Source organism: Dipodomys ordii, unplaced genomic scaffold, assembly GCF_000151885.1.
Source record: "Dipodomys ordii isolate 6190 unplaced genomic scaffold, Dord_2.0 Scaffold12, whole genome shotgun sequence".
NCBI lineage: Eukaryota > Metazoa > Chordata > Mammalia > Rodentia > Heteromyidae > Dipodomys > Dipodomys ordii.
The window spans coordinates 23,742,279-23,758,993 of record NW_012267228.1 but is presented as its reverse complement, the minus strand read 5'-3'; the positions used below and the strand labels follow the sequence as shown (position 1 = coordinate 23,758,993).

The window sequence follows — 16,715 nt, the reverse complement described above, 5'->3', positions numbered from 1 at the left end:
GAAGATTCCTTTTGGGGCTTCTTAATTTAGGTCAGTTGAGTCTTCAATTCTGTCCCTGAAACAAGAGCCATTTGCTTTGTACTAAGACTGTAAAACGATCTTGCTGTTGAGACATTCATTCATCTTACCTTAATTCTTGACTTTTCTGTTCTGTAAGGTTGCTGCTGACTTTCTGAGTTAATCTATTCTCATTGTTAAACCAGAGAAATTGTGGTTTGTTTGGTTGTGGTTATTTTCCACCTGGGTTGCTGCTTTCATGATGTTCAGCTGGCCTGGTAGCTAGTCTTCATTCCACGCTTTCATTAAGGGATCATGTGAAATGATTAAAAACACTCATCCTCAGCCAGACTCCAGTGAGTATCCCAATTAAATGAAGGGTAAGGAGTAGTACCAGGAGCTCCACTGGTAACAAAGGCCTCAGTTCCTCAGCCTGGCGCTCTGGCTGCTTTTGTCCTTGGCTTCCTTCACTCAGGGCTGCCTCCACACGCCCACCTCTGCGATTCCTCTCCTCACACATCTTTTCCCCTGTCCCCAGCTAATGCAGGTTGATATCCTGAAACCTGCTCAAGTCTCGACTTCTTGATCTCATACTGGCCTCTGAGTGAATTTTGTAGAGTTTGAAGGTGATAAGCAGGTAATAAAGGAACCACAAATTACCCACAGTCCTTTGTATCATTTTCCTCCTTGCCTTTGTTCTTGCCGCCTTTCCCCATCTCTTCTGTGTCTGCTTAAATGTTTTATTAGAGTTGGAATCAATTGTATAAAAAAGTTGGGTCCTAGCTGAGTGCTGGTGGCTCATACCTATAATTGTAGCTACTCAGGAGGCTGATATCTGAGGCTCACTGTTCAAAACCAGCCCAGGCAGGAAAGTCCTTGAGACTTTTTTTTTTAATTTTTTTATTGTAAAGGTGGTGTACAGAGGGGTTACAGTTATATAAGCAAGGCAATGAGTACATTTCTTTGTGAACAGTGTCAGCCCTCCATTTTCTCCCACTTTCCCCCTCCCCTCCTTGAGACTCTTATCTCCAATTAACCACCAAAAAAACAGAAGTGGAGCTGTAGCTCAAGTGGTAAAGTGTTTTCCTTGAGCACAAAAGCTCTAGGACTGGGCCTAGGCCCTGAGTTCAAGCCCTAGGACCAGCACACCCCTCTTCCTCCTGACCCCCCCCCGCCCCACACACAGTAATAATCAGGTCCTCTTTTTCCACTTGATTTCATATTATAAATGTTTCTCCATGTTCTTCAATATTCCTTGAAAACCTTTCCTGATGCTCACTGCAATCAGGAAGATGGGAGGCATCTTAAGTAATTGTTATTGTTGTTATTTTTGTGCCAGTCCTGAGGCTTGAACTTTAGGCATAGGCACTGTTCTTCAGCTTTTTTGCTCAAGGTTAGTGCTCTACCACTTGAGCCACAGCTTCACTTTCTGCTTTTTGGTGGTTAATTGGAGAAAAGAGTCTCCCAGACTTATTTACCAGAGCTGGCTTTAAACCACAATCCTCAGCTCTCAGCCTTCTGATTAGCTAGGATTACAAGCATGAGCCATCAGCTCCTGGCTAATTATATCTTCAGTGTTATGAATAGGTAATGCAGTTACTGAAAAAGTACCAAAAGGATGCAGTTTTAATTGGCCCTCCTACCTCTGTACCATCTACTTATTTTCAATTTATTTCCCACTTCCAGCCCAGATATGTAATAGTTATATGTTGTTCACACATGGATGTATAAATGTGCATGTATATGTGCATGCACACACGCGCTCGCACACACACACACACACACACACACACACACACAACCTTATCTGCCTCTCCCCTGACTTTTTATGTATACAGAGAGTTAAGATCAGTAGACTTACATTATTTGCTGTTGCAAAACTTGGCTACTTGTTTGGTGTAAAGTATATCTCAAAGTGAATCTCTGAATGAATTAATTACCTTTCATGTTAGGCTCCTCATGTGGAGAGTTCAGTTTGTTTCAATGGTAATTTCATTTTGCAGTGGATGTGAGGCCAAATGGCTGTCTTTGCCAAGTCTTATGTAACTACCAGATGCAGAGCCTTCCACCAGCCACCATATGTTGTAAGAAATAAAGCCAAAGAGACTAAAACACGTGTTCTCCAGCAGGAGAGCACATGCTGAGTCCCTGGATGTACAACACGAAGTCACTCCATGTGACATAGCTCTTAGGGAAATACTTTTTCCTTTTCTTTGTGTTCTTTAGGGTGACGTCCCAAGGGACTCGTAGGAAAGAGGGAAAGAGCTGGGGGGGAGCTCTGTCCCATGTATGCCACTTCATTTTGCCTCCGTCTCCCCTAGGTACTGGCGGAGGACGTTGGGCATGCAGGTTCGCTATGTGCAACATGGAGATTACCAGTTCTGTTATTCCTTCCGGGGCCGGCCTGGACACAAGCCGTCCATCCTCATGCTGCACGGATTCTCTGCCCACAAGGACATGTGGCTCAGTGTCGTCAAGGTACAGGTCCAAGTGACTCTCCTCTCTTAGAAGGAAAGGGTTTCACAGCAATGGAGGAAGGTAAAGAGAGCCCAGAACTATAGTTTCTCATTTATTTTGGAAATTAACAGAGTTATGCTGATGCTTTTGTCAGAAATGAACTGAATATTATTTGTAAAACCTGTACCTCTGCAATCTTTTCTTTGTGCTGGTACTGGGGCTTGAATTTAAGACCTTGGCCATGTCCCTGAACTTTTTTGCTCAAGGTAGGTATTCTACCACTTGCCTCAGAAGTATTTTCTTCTCTGAGGATTGTGCTGAACCATAACCCTCAGATCTCAGCTCCTGAGTTGCTAGGATTACAGGTGTGAGCCTCTGGTGCCTGGAAATCTTTATACCTTGAGGTTTCTGACAGTGCCAGGTCAGAACTGCCATGGTAATCAAGGCTAGACCTTTCTCTTTGTGAAATAAGGACTTGCTTGTAGCCCAGACTTGCCTCAGACTGGTGATCCTTCCCCTTCAGCTTCCCAAATAATTGAGATTACAGGCATGAGCCACCATACCTGGTTAAGGCTGGACTTTTGTAAAAAGCATTTGTTACGCTGATGATGTAGATCAGTGGTAAAGTAGCTTGCCTAGCATGCCCAAGGCTCTGAGTTTGACCCTCACCACCAATTTTTTGTATATGTGCCTGTTCTGGGGCGGGGGGGGGTGTCTTAGGCACTGTCCCTAAGCTTTTGCTCAAGTCTGGTGCTCTACCATTTGAAACACAGTTCCTCTAGCTGTTTTATAGTTAATTGGTGGTAAGAGTCTCAATGACAAAAAAAAAAAAAGACTTTCCTGGCCAGGCTGGCTTCGAACCTCAATCTCAGCCTCCCAAGTAGCTAGGATTACAGGTGTGAGCCACCAGTGGCCTGCCTCCCACCACCATTTTTTAGAAATGTATTTACATATAACAGGTTTCCTCTTTCTTCTCCCTCCTCTTACTTCCCTTCTCCTTCCACCTTTCTTTCATTTCTCTCACTCCCACCCCTGTTTTCCTTAGCCACTTAGAGAATCAGTCTTGATGTGGTAGCTTTCTGGAATAGTTTTCTAAATCAGTTTCTGTCCTGGTTCACTTGCTGCACTTGGTAAAAATAACCAGCCAGTGAAGGCTGGGGCTTGTGGAAGTCTTAGGAGAAAGGCAGCATCCCACACTCTTCCTCAGGTGGGGCCATACATGCCTGATCCCAACTATTACCTACACTGGAGGATGAGGCTCATACCTCCTGTGGCTACTTGGGTTCCTATTTCCAGATGGCTACGAGGATAGTCATCCTCTTATGTTTATGGGTCTCTCCTTCTTATCCCCCACTGATAAGCATCGTCTCTATGACTGCATAGTGTTTATAACTGATGTGTCTGAAAATGGAGCTGTGGCTCAAAATGATAGAATGCTAGCCTTGAGCAAAAGAGCTCAGAGACAGTGCCCTGGCCCTGTGTTTAAGCTCTACAACTGGCAAAAAAGAAAAGAAAAGAAAAGAAAACACATACACACACACACACACACACACACAACCTTTAAGAAAAGAAAAGCTGGGCACTGATGGCTCAAGCCTGTAATCCTAGCTACTCAGGAGGCTGAGATCTAAGGATCATGGTTTGAAACCAGCCCAGGCAAGAAAATCCATGAGATTCATCTCCAATCAACCTCCAGAAAATTGGAAGTGGCACTGTGGCTCAAAATGGTAGAGCACTAGCCTTGAGAGAAAAAGCTCAGGGATAGCCCCCAGGCCCTGAGTTCCATGACCAACAAAACATAAAAAGGAAACTAGGAGATCTCAAAACGCACATCCCCAGGGATGTCTAACCAGGAGACTTGGTAAGTGGGAACAACCTTTTTAGAAAAGCAAGTAGATATAGTTGTCACACCATATTCTGAGTTTCTGGGTCTATATGTCCTCAGTTCCTTCCAAAGAATCTGCATTTGATCTGCGTGGATATGCCAGGACACGAGGGCACCACTCGCTCCTCCCTGGATGACCTGTCCATAGATGGGCAAGTCAAAAGAATCCATCAGGTAAGTAGGAGACACCATCAAAACTCCCCACCCAGCTGCCCACCACTGCTTGTCCAAGCAGGAGAACCAGGCAAGAGAGTTCCACGTTGACTCCAGAGCAGCCTCCAGTGCATTCGGTCTGCCCATGATCCCCAACTAAATGGCAACTTAGTGCCATCCACAGTCATGTTACGAACTGTTCTGCACTAAGCTGGTGGCACTTACTCATGAGGAAATACAACTCGAGCATTTTCCCAGCCCTTTGAAAATGAGTTTAGAATTCTTCAAGACAGTTTTCCACTCTCGAGGTTTGTTTGTGTGTTTACCAACTACATGGTAACAGCAATTGCCCCTCTGCCTAGTTAGGGACAATATACTTTGCATTTTGTTGTATTTTAACATCTATCTCTTGCTTTTCCTGACTGGGATCTTAAGGCCAGGGAAGCTAGGGAGCCATTTCACAATCGATCAGCCTATATTGTTTCAAATGAACATTAGATATTTTCTCTGTTTACTTAATGTCTGCCTCTGCTGTTGAAATACATATTTTAAATAAGATCAGGAACTTATCCTTTTTCTGCATCCCCAGCAGCTAACCTTAATTCCTTGCATATAGTAAATATCCCCCCTCATCCATTTTTTTTCTGTGATGGATAGATGTATGGAAGTTGATTGGATAAATGGATAGCTGTGGGGGAGGTTTTAAATTAAAGCAGAAGTCATCAAACTGTGGCCTTATAATTGGCCTGCCATCTGTTTGGGTAAACTAAGTTTTAATGGAACAGAGAGCCACACTTGGTCACTTAGATATTGTCTTTGGCTGCTTTTGTGGGATAATAGCAGAGTTGAATGGTTGCAAAAAGACCATATGTGACACTTCAGTCACCTGTGCCAAGTAGAGTATAGCCCAAGGGATGGGCCTACCACAGGGATGGCTAATTGTCTGGATAGTGGATCGCATGGTGTCAGAACCTTTTTGATCAGTAGTGATTCTCCATGGACCATAGTCACATTCAGGTGTACAGTTGTCTCCACTCTGTAATGACCACTGCTGAGGTATAACCAGCCTCTTCCTTCCTCCCCATCACCTAGTTTGTTGAATGCCTCAAGCTGAATAAGAAACCCTTCCACCTGATCGGCACATCCATGGGTGGCCACGTGGCTGGTGTGTATGCTGCCTATTACCCATCGGATATTTCCAGCCTGTGCCTTGTGTGCCCTGCTGGTGAGTTACATGGCTGGAACATCCCCCTGTGTAACTTGTGCATGGAGTGTGAATCTTTGAAGACATGAGTATACAGTGTCTGATATGACTATTTAAAAAAAATCACCTTTCTGGTATGGAATTTAAAGATTATGTGATGCTTTATTGATAACTAACCAAGCAACAACTACCTACCCATAATCTGACTGATTCAAAATGTAGAGGAGGGCTTCTGTAGTTCAGTGATAGAATTGCTTGCCAGGCATATGCAAGGGCCTGGGTTCTATCTCTAGTATTAGAAAGAAAAAGTAGAACTAGCCCTGTTCCAAAAAACAATCAGAGGTACAAAGTGAAAATGTGCGTAGTGCTTTGTAGTGCATAGTGCTTTGAACTATGTGCATGAGAGCATTTGTTTTTGTTTAGTGTTATTTTTGCAGTAACTGGGGTTTGAACTCTGGATGTGGCATTTGTTAGGCTGATGCTGTACCACTTGAGCCATGCCTCTAGCCTCCTTTTGTACTGGTTATTTTCAAGGTAGGGTCTTTCCTTATGCTGGGGCCAGCCTGGGCTGCAATTCTCCTACTTGTGTTTCCTCATGCTGCTGAGGATGACAGGTTGTGTACCCTTATACCCAGCCGTTGGTTGAGATGGAGTCTCAAGAACTTTGACATGTGAGCTGGTCTTGAACTATAATCTCAGCCTCTTAAGTAGTTAGGATAACAAGCTTGAGCCTCTGGCCATAGCTTAAACTATAATGTTCTGTGATCACTCAATATTTATTCAGCTTTCAAGGGCTAAGAGTATTTGTGAATTTAATTCTCACTATATCTCTGTGAGGTGAAGGTACTATTTTTATACCCCTCCTTTTTGTTTCTTTCTGAAAACAGAGATCTTCATTAATTACTAGACCTTTAGAAAAAGATGAGTAGGCTTTGATTTTTTTTCTATACATATACATGTTGACTTGAGCTATAATTACCACCTGAAATAAGGTTTTTAAATTCATTTTTCTTCCATAAGTCTTCAAGCTTGAGTTTATAGTATATAATAGATAAAAATCTTTAGTTCTTTTTTGTTTTCCTTCTCCCTCTATTTTTGATATTTTATTGGGGTATTATTTACATAAAACAATTTGTTGTTTAAATATTAAGTATATGTTGGGCACCAGTAGCTCATGCCTGTCTGTAATCCTAGCTACTCAGGAGCTGAAATCTGATGAACAATGTTCAAAGCCAGCCAGGTAGGAATGTCCATGAAACTCTTATCTCCAATTAATCCAGAAGTGAAGCTGGGGCTAAAGGGGTAGGGTTCTGTTTAGTAAAATTGCTGAGGAACAATGCCTAGACTCTGAGTTCAAACCCCAGAACTGGCACACATACAAACATTTTCAGTGTTTATCTATGACTGTTTATATTCATAATTACCATACACATAAAGATATTATGCCCACTTGATAGATGGAAACATTGAGATACCAAGAAATCATATTAAGCTGGACATGGTGATTCATGCCTGTAATCCTAGCCACTCAGGACACAGGTACCTAAGGATCACAGTTCAAAGCTAGCCCAGTCAGATAAATCCTAGAGACTCATGTCTCTAGTTGATCAGCAAAAAGCCAGAATTGGAGATGTGGCTCTAGTGATAGAACCTCAGTTTGGAGTGAAAAAGTTGAGACTATAGAGGTCCTGAGCCTCCGTGCTGGCACACATACAAAATCACATTAGAACCAGAACCAGGATCCCCATACAGATTTCAGCACCCACACTGAGGGTGTGGGAATCCTTTGACACTTGCTCTCTTATTTATATGATGCAGCTAGAAACTGAGCATTCGCACCTCTTCCTTAACAAGTTGACCTTAAAAATACTTCTGTCACCATGAAAGTTTTCAGGTCTGTTAAGGACACTGAAATTAGAGACAAGCTCCCAAAGAGTTCTCTCTTCCCCCCTTTTCCAAGTACCATGTCTGAAATGAAATCATTTGGTCTTTTATTTATTTATTTATTTTTGGTCTTTTATTTCTTTTTATTTTTTTATTTTTTGGTCCAGTCGTGGGGCCTGAATTCTGGGCCTGGGTGCTTTTCCTCAGCTCTTCAGCTCAAGGCAAGCACTCTACCACTGAGCCACCTTCCCAGCCCCTCATTTGGTCTTTTAATAGCAAAGTTTGAGAATTGAAGAACAGCTATAGTAGATGTCTATTAAATATTAATTCATTTCTGGAAGGTTATATCTAACTGGCATTTCCATGTATATGTTTGGTTTCTCAGAGAAGAACTTCATATCAGTAAAATGTTAAATTGCTTATATGTGAAAAAATATTTCAAAAATTAGCATAATACCCTACCTAAGTTTTTATTATTAAACTGGTTTTAAATTTTGAAATAATTTTAAATTTATAGAAAATTTTCAGAAATAAAGACCCTACTCCCTTTCCCCAGTTTCTTCCTTCCTTCTTTCTTTCTCTTTCTCCTTCCTTCTTCCTTTTTCTCCTTCCTTCCTTCCTGTCTGTCTTTCTCTCTCTCTCTCTCTCTCTCTCTCTCTCTCTTTCTTTCTTTTTTTCTTTTTTGTGGGTCCTGAACTCTGGGCCTGGGCGCTGTCCCTTAGCTCTTTAGCTCAATGTTAGCACTCTACCACTGAAGCCACAGCACTACTTCCAGCTTTTTCTGCTTATGTGGTGCTGAGGAATTGAACCCAAGGCCTCATGCATACAAGACAAGCACTCTACCACTAAGCCACCTTCCCAGCCCTAATCTTGTTTCTTAATGGCAACAAATTTATTGTGAGATGAGCTTGTTAAAAATGGAGGAAACTGGGGCTGGGAAGGTGGCTCAGTGGTAGAGTGCTTGCCTTGCATGCATGAGGCCCTGGGTTTGATTCCTCAGCACCACATAAGCAGAAAAAGCCAGAAGTGGCTCTGTGGCTTAAGTGGTAGAATGCTAGCCTTGAGCTGAAGAGCTGAGGGACAGCGCCCAGGCCCAGAGTTCAGGCCTTATGACTGACAAAAAAAAGAGAGGGGGGAAGAAAAGAAAAGAAATGAAACAAGATTAGCTGGGGAGCTGGGAGCTTGTGCCTGTAACCCTGGCCTCTTAGGAGCCTGAGATCTGAGGATCATAATTCAAAGCCAGCCTGGATAGACAAACCCATGACACTCTCATTTCCAATAAACAATCAAAAAGCTGGTAGTGGAGGCATGGGTCAAGTGATAGAGGACTAGTGATGAATGAAGAAGTCAAGCAAGAGTGTGAATTCAAGTCCCACTACTTGCACCTACGCATGTGCGTGCGTGCACCTCCTACATACAACACACACACACACCCTACATACAACACACACACACACGCACACACACACACCCCAAAAGGAAAAGAACTTATTCTCCTGGTAAAAGAAGCCTGACATGTTAGATTTGAATGGCAATTGGAAATTCCCTGTTTAAAATGAGGCTTGGTACGAAGGCAGATGTATTGTCAAGCTCTGTGGTTTGAATCACACAGGCTTGCAGTATTCAGCTGATAATGAGTTTGTACAACGGATCAAATCGCTGGAAGACTCACCCACCACACACAAGATTCCCTTGGTCCCATCCACTCCAGAAGAGATGAGTGAAATGCTCCAGCTCTGCTCCTATGTCCGCTTCAAGGTGCCTCAGCAGGTACAGTGGCTTGCAGCCATACCCTTGTGTTCTCTGGGGGCTCCAGTGGCCACACCAGCTTCCCTCCTAGGTCCTCTGCTGTTCCTGTTCACTAGCACCTTCTTATCCACTTCCATTTGTTCATTTTACAGTGGCTACATGGTGCCAGTGACATACCAGGCTCTGCACTGGGCATAGTGGTGAATATATAAGACAAAGAAGGTGCCTGAGAAGGTGTAGTTCAATATAGAGGGTAGACAATTAACAAATTAAAAAAATTAAGTCAGGGCCAGTGACTCATAATCCTAGTTATTCAGGAGGCTGAAATCTGAGGATCACAGTTTGAAGCCAGCCTGGGCAGGAAAGTGTGTGAGACTCTTGTCTACAATTAACCACCAAAAAGCCAAAAATGGAACTGTGACTCAAGTAGTAGAGTGTAGCCTTGAGCAAAAAAGCTCAGGAACAGCATTAAGGCCCTGAGTTCAAGCTCCAGGACTGGCACCAAAAATAAAAATTGTAAAATATATATATGCCTTTCAAGATCTTACCTCCCAATAATACCATATACCACGGCTATGAGGACTTGCAAGATTAGCCCTTGACAGTTCAGGAAATAGCTGGCCTTTTTTCCCCTCCAGTATTTCGGAGCTGTGAGAGGCCTGAGGAAATGAGTGTTCCCTTGCTTTCTGACTTTGGTTTATCTGTCCTCAGATCCTTCAAGGCCTTGTGGATGTCCGCATCCCCCATAACAACTTCTATCGGAAGTGTGAGTAGCTCTTTTGTTCAGCTGGGAGATGGTTACAAGTGAAGCTTGTGGCTGGTTGTTTTTTTAAAGCTCTGTAACTCTGAAATGTTTTATGGGCCCCTGAGGCAGGGAAGTGGTGGTCTGGGGTTCACTATCCCTTGACTCTGTTGTGGTACTCCTGGGCACCACTAAGTACATGCTCACGTGTTTCCCTTTTTTGGACAGTGTTTTTGGAAATCGTGAGTGAAAAGTCCAGATACACTCTGCATCAGAACATGGAGAAGATCAAGGTCCCAACACAGGTCATCTGGGGAAAACAAGACCAGGTATGTCACAAAGCCCTCAGAAAAGAGCCTTGAGGAAAAGCAAGTGGGCAGAGTCTTTTTGATCCATTCCTCTTATCTGGAAGGGGTGGCATCTGCACCTGCCAAGTGCCTGGATTCACAGTCCTGAGTTGAGACCCTTGTCATTTCTTCTTGTGGAGTTTCTAAGAAGCAGACTATAGACATTTACTTTGAGACCATCAATTGTCCTGCTCCTCCTCAAACACCCCCCCTAAATTTACCATCCATGATGATTCTTGTCCAAAACAATCTTTTTCTTCTTTTTTTGTAGTACTTGGGTTTGAGCTCAAGGCCACATGCTTGCTAGGCAAACTCTCTACCACTTAAGCCACGAGCCTAGCCTTTTTTTTCTTTTTTCTTTACTTACTTTTTTTCATAGGGTCTCACTTTTGCCTGGAGATGGCTCAGATCTCAAATCTCTTACCTATAACCTCCTGCATAGCTGAGATGATGGGTGCATGCCATCATGTTCAGTTTATTGATCTGGATGAGCGTCCAGATTGGCTTTATACAAAGATTCTTCTGATCTCTATGAGCCACTATGCCTGGCCTTCTCTTTCACTTCATGTGTGTGTGTGTGTGTGTGTGTGTGTGTGTGTTGAACTTAGGGCTTGAGCACTGTCTCTTAACTTTTTTGCTCAAGGCTAGTGCTCTACCATTTGAGCTACAGATCCAATTCTGGCTTTTTGGTGATTAATTGGAGATAAGAGTCTCAGACTTTCTTGCACAGGCTAGTTTGGATCCCCATCCTCAGATCTTAGCCTCCTGAGTAGCTAAGATTACAGACATAAGCTACCATCACCCAATTTACAACTGTGTTTCAGAAATCATCTCCTTCATATAATTGAAAGCCAGAGGAAAGAGTGGGACAAAAAAAGAGGAAGCAGTGAGAAACAGATCCTCTAAAAAACCTACAACACAGGCAGAATAAGTGTCTGCTGATGGGTAGGCAGGAGTCTTATACTAGGGAATATTGTGAATAAAGGGTATTACCTTAATCCACTATATATTTTTAAAGTTCACTATCTTAATCCACTTTCTGAAGCTATAACAAAATGCCTGAAACTGGGTCATTTATATGGATTGGAAGTTTACCAGGCTTGGTGTTTTGGAGGTTGGCATGTCATAGAGCACCCACCAGCATCTGAGTGGCTTCCTGCTGTACTATAACAGAGAGGAGGGTTTCATGTGGCGACAGAGATGCGGATCTAGGCAGAGCCCACAGTGGTAAGAAAGTCACTCCCACAATAACAAAGCTCTTCCCACCACAGTGACTCCATCCATCCATCCATCCATCCATCCATCCACCCACCCATCCAGGCAGGCAGAGCTCTCTTTAATCTGTTCATCTCTTGATGAGAGGGATAAATTCCTATGAGCTTTTGGAGGACACATTGAAACCTCAGCAGACCCCAAGATGAAGGCCTCCATGGGGAGGGAGGGCAGTGGTGACTCCAGTCAGTGTGGCAGAGGGAACACAGCACAGGGATGGGGGAGGAGGAGAGAAGGAAGGTTTCCATCTTCTTCAGAGAATGAAAGCAGCTTTGTGTGCCTGAGCCACAGAGGTAGCATCCAGGCTTGGTCAGCAGGCAGTCAGTTGATCAGGAATCAGCTCAGAACAACAGAGGTCTTTATTGTAAAAACACCCAGGTGATTTGAGCCTCCCAGGGACTAGCAGGGAAAGGCTATAACCCATTGTTTTGTGGAGACTCCAGGAGCCAAGCCCTGTGCTCTTGGTGCCCTTGGAGTCAGAATGTCTGCATCCCAGTTCCACTTTGGCCCTTTTCAGCCCTTCTTAGCCTGTACCTTTAAGCAGTCACTCAGCCACTCCAAATAGAACATTTCTTCCACTCCTGTGGTACTTGTGAGGCGCAAACATCCCAGTATATGGTGAACGATCATGTGAATGATGCCTCCTGTTGGGCACAGTACAGCCTGTACAATGAACCTGGCAGCCCCTCCTGATCGGATCCTACATGTCAATCCAAGCACCTCTCTTACGTGCCTTCTCCCTGTGTGTACAGTGCCTCACAAACAAGATCTTGAATTTCTTTATTGCATTCATGTTTTTTTCTTAAGTGACACTTTAAAATATTTTTTTTAATCTTGAATGATGAGGATTTGGGTGCCCATTTAAATTTTGTGCTCCAGGTAAGGACTTCAGTTAAATCATTTCATCCTAGCCCTGAATAAAATGAAATGGAAGAAAAAGATTATTTAAGCCAGACATAGGTGGCTCACACCTGTGATCCTAGCTACTCAGGAGGCTGAGATCTGAGGATCACAGTTCAACACCTGCCAAGGCAGGAAAATTTGTAAGACTTTAATCTCTAACCACCAAAAAACCAGAAGTGGAACAGTGGATTATATGGTAGAGTACCACCCTTGAACAGGAAAGCTAAGGGACAGCATTCACACCCTAAGTTCAAGTCTCCAGGACTGGCACCGGAAAAGATAATAAATAAACTGCTGGGCGCTGATGGCTCACGCCTGTAATCCTAGCTACTCAGGAGGCTGAGATCTGTGGATCACAATTCAAAGCCAGCCTGGGCAGGAAACTCCATGAGACTCTTTTCTCCAATAAACCACTAGAAAACTGGAAGTGATGCTGTGGCTCAAGCGGGAGACCCTTGCCTTGAGCTGAAGAGTGCAGGGAAAGCGCCCAGGCCCAGAGTTCAAGCCCCACAACAGACAAAAAAAAAAAAATAGATAAACCATTTATATGAATAATTTGTCCAATAAATAGCTTCTGTGGTTCCCACCAACATATATAGGTGATCACAGGAAACCCCTGAGCAGTTTTGTCTATGACTTGTTGTTTCTATTCTCTGCAGGATGGCTCTATGGTGGAGAGTTTCTTCTTTTCCACATCTTTTGTTCTGTTTTTAAATCTGTTGACTATGGACATTTTCCCCAAAGTAACTGGGTTTCATTCCTGTTCAGTGAGTGGCTACACTGAAGCATCTGCCCTGTGGCTGGCATTCCTTTCTGGCTGAGCTCTGAAGCCCCAGGTCCTCTTCATGAGCTTTGCAGGGCTCTCTTCTCCACTGAGATATCTGCTTGTTCCACTTCTGGGTACATAGGAAATCTTGGTTTTAATGATCTAAGTCTGAGAGAAAGAGCTTCAAGTCTTTGCTTCTGCTATTAAGGATGGAACAGAGGGCCCTTAGCTGGGAGGTTGCACCAAACGCAAACATACCTCAAGGGAGGATGTGAGAAAAAAGATGATTTAGACAGGCATGAGAACAGAGGGTATCCTACAGGGAAAACAAAGTGGATGAAGCCTGGTGCCAATGGCTCGTACCTGTAATCCTAGCTACGCAGGAGACTGAGATCTGACAATTATAGTTCCAAGCAGATCCATGGGACTCTCATTCTCCAATTAACTAGCAAAATGCCAGAAGTAAAGCTATGGCTCAAGTGGTAGAACTCCAGTCTTGAGCCTAAAAGCCAAGGGAGAATAAGAGGCCCTGAGTTCAAGTGTCAGTACTGGCAGCAGCAACAGGAGCAGGTATCTGTGGCTCATGCCTGTAATCCTAGGTCTTTAGGAGGCTGAGATCTGAGGATTGCAGTTTGAAGCCAGCCTGGCAGAAAAGTCCAAAAGGCAGAAGTAGAGATGTGGCTCAAGAGCTAGTGTCAGCCTTGAGAAAAAAAAAATGCTAAAGGAGAACAGTTGGGTCCTGAGTTTAAATCCCAGTACTAGGCAACAAACAATCAAAGATGTAGGGTAGACTTTAGGTCAAATTCACTTTAGGATAAGTGCTTCCTTTTATTCGACACCTGGTACATTTTGTCATTTGTGTGATTACACTGTTTTATCAACCTGGCCAGAGATTTTAATGGTTGGTCATTGATGTCTGGGCATCACTTCAGAGAAAGACAGATTCTTCTCCATACTCCCTTCAAGACAGGTGTCTGTCCTTGAGATAAGTATTTTAAACACTTTTTATGCCAGGAAGCATCATCTTCCCAGGTGTTTTTCCAGGGTAAATGTCTTTCTTTAAGATATCTTCACTCGGTTTCCAGAGCACATTAATTATTTGGAGCAGGCAGGCAGGGTCAGGTTGAGAGAGCTTCTCTTCTTCCCCCCATCTTCCCTACCCCCCATCTCTCTCACTTTCTTGCTTTGTTCTAGTACTGCAGCTTATGAGGGAATATAAGGCCCAAAGCAGGGGCTGGGAAGGTGGCTCAGTGGTAGAGCACTTGCCTTGCATGCCTGAGGCCCTGGGTTCGATTCCTCAGCACCACATAAGCAAAAAGAAAAAAGCCAGAAGTGGCGCTGTGGCTCAAGTGGAAGAGTGCTAGCCTTGAGCTGAAGAGCTGAGGGACAGTGCCCAGGCCCAGAGTTCAGGCCCCACGACCAGACCCCCCCCAAAAAAAAAAGCCCAAAGCAAAGCAGACAGTGTTTCTGTGTGTGGTTTTTTTGTTGTTGTTGTTTTATTTTTATGCCAGTCCTGGAGCTTGAACTCAGGGCCTAGACAGTGTCCCTGAGCTTCTTTTGCTCGAAGCTAGCTCTCTACCACTTGAAACACAACTCTACTTGGAGATGAGAGTCTCACAGACTTTTCAGCTTGGTCTGGCTTGAACTGTGATCCCCAGATCTCAGCCTCCTCAGTAGGTAGGATTATAAGTGTGAGCCACCAGCACCCAGCTTTCTTCTGTGGTTCTAAAGAAGCTACTCATGAGTACAGTGTGTCTGAATTCCTGGTATGCTATTTCTCATGCCTCATTTTCCCTGTATCCTGCCTCCTGCCTCCTTCTTGCCACCATGCCCCTCCCCACTGTCTGCTCTCTCAGTCTCCAGCTCTCTGCTGACCCCTCCCTTTTCTATGACTTTTACCCTTGTGTTTCTCAAAAATGGGGACTCTTCCCTACTCAGACAATGTCTTCTGTTTTCCTGATTCTCTCCAACTCTCAGCTCCCAGCATCTCTTCCAACAGAGCCCCTGGCACGCTGTGTTGTATTTCTCTCTTGAACGCTGATTCCCTTCAGACTATAACCTCTACTTAGCCAAGGACTGTCTTTTCCACCTCATTTTCCCTAGCAGCAGGACAACTCCTGGTATCAGTTGCAGAATCAAACAGAAGGCAAGCTGGTCATTCCCATCAAAGAGCCACAAACCCCAAGGCCAAATCAACTTGGTCTTCCAATCCACCCCACCCCACCTCCCTGACCTCCCAAGTCCCAGGAAGCTCTGTCCACAGAGTGCACCCAGGTGGCCAAATCTTGACATGCTGTCACATTCCCTCTCGGTCCTGGCAGGTACTCGACGTTTCTGGAGCAGATATGCTGGCCAAGTCAATCGCCAACTGCCAGGTGGAGCTTCTGGAAAACTGTGGGCACTCAGTGGTGATGGAGAGACCTCGGAAGACAGCCAAGCTCATTGTTGACTTTTTAGCTTCTCTGCACAACACAGACAACAACAAAAAGCTGGACTGAGCCCCCTTCTGCAGCCTGCATTCTGCACAGCATCAGCCCCCAGAACCTGACACGGCCACCACTCTCAGGAATCCTGCCCCAAACGCGGTTGGAGCACCAGCGCCAGTGTCCCTGAAGAAGCCAGGCCCCTGTTTCCTATATCCTTGGTTCCATAGAGCTTCAAGAGCCACAGGAACTCTCCAAGATCTTTTTTGTCCACCCCCCCCAAATGAAAACCCAAATGGAACAAAATAAGAAAGCCTAGCCATGAAACCTACTGAGGTCTTCAATTTCTGTCACTGACAAGCTTGTGTTCAATGGCCACCTTGGCCCATCATCATCAAGAATATTTTCTTTAAGACACTGCTTCACACACTCAAACTCAAGGTATTTTTTTTTTGTGGCTTCAGATATATCCCCTGCATGGTCAGTGTTTTTTACAGGAGCGTTAGTCCTCATTCTCTGAACCTTCTTGTTTAGATCAAATTCACATTTTGCATAGAGACTTTCAGAAATGTGAATGCAGCAATGAGCTGCAAGATCAGGAAGAAAGTAGAAATGGCCCCCACCTCAGAAAGAAAGAAAGAAAGAAAAAGAAAGAAAGAAAGAAAGAAAGAAAGAAAGAAAGAAAGAAAGAAAGAAAGAAAGAAAGAAAGAAAGAAAGAAAGAAGAAAGAAGGAAAGAAAGAAAGAAAGAGAAAAGAACTCCAGGGGTTGGAGGCATGGCTCAGGTGATTTGAGTGCCAGCCAATGAGTGACTGTGTCAGACACTGAGTTCGAGTTCCAGTTTTGGCCAGAAAAAAAAAAGTAGAAATTGTTCCTACCTTTTGCACATGAGGAAATGTGTGTGGTGGAGAGGGGCTTTGTCCATGGCCAGCTT

At 44.1% G+C, this 16,715-nt stretch overlaps 1 protein-coding gene across 2 annotated transcripts in view; it reads left to right on the top strand.

Moving 5' to 3' along the window:
* Abhd6 (abhydrolase domain containing 6) overlaps positions 1-16,436 on the top strand; it is a 46,645-nt gene extending 30,209 nt beyond the window's left edge. For both annotated transcript variants that reach the window (XM_013010386.1, XM_013010387.1), the window contains 7 exons: positions 2,319-2,475; positions 4,400-4,513; positions 5,585-5,717; positions 9,193-9,350; positions 10,041-10,095; positions 10,300-10,400; positions 15,681-16,436. In XM_013010386.1, the coding sequence (XP_012865840.1) occupies positions 2,319-2,475; positions 4,400-4,513; positions 5,585-5,717; positions 9,193-9,350; positions 10,041-10,095; positions 10,300-10,400; positions 15,681-15,857 (895 nt within the window). In that variant the 3' untranslated portion in view covers positions 15,858-16,436. The remainder of the gene's footprint in view (positions 1-2,318; positions 2,476-4,399; positions 4,514-5,584; positions 5,718-9,192; positions 9,351-10,040; positions 10,096-10,299; positions 10,401-15,680) is intronic.
* Positions 16,437-16,715: the final 279 nt, after the last annotated feature.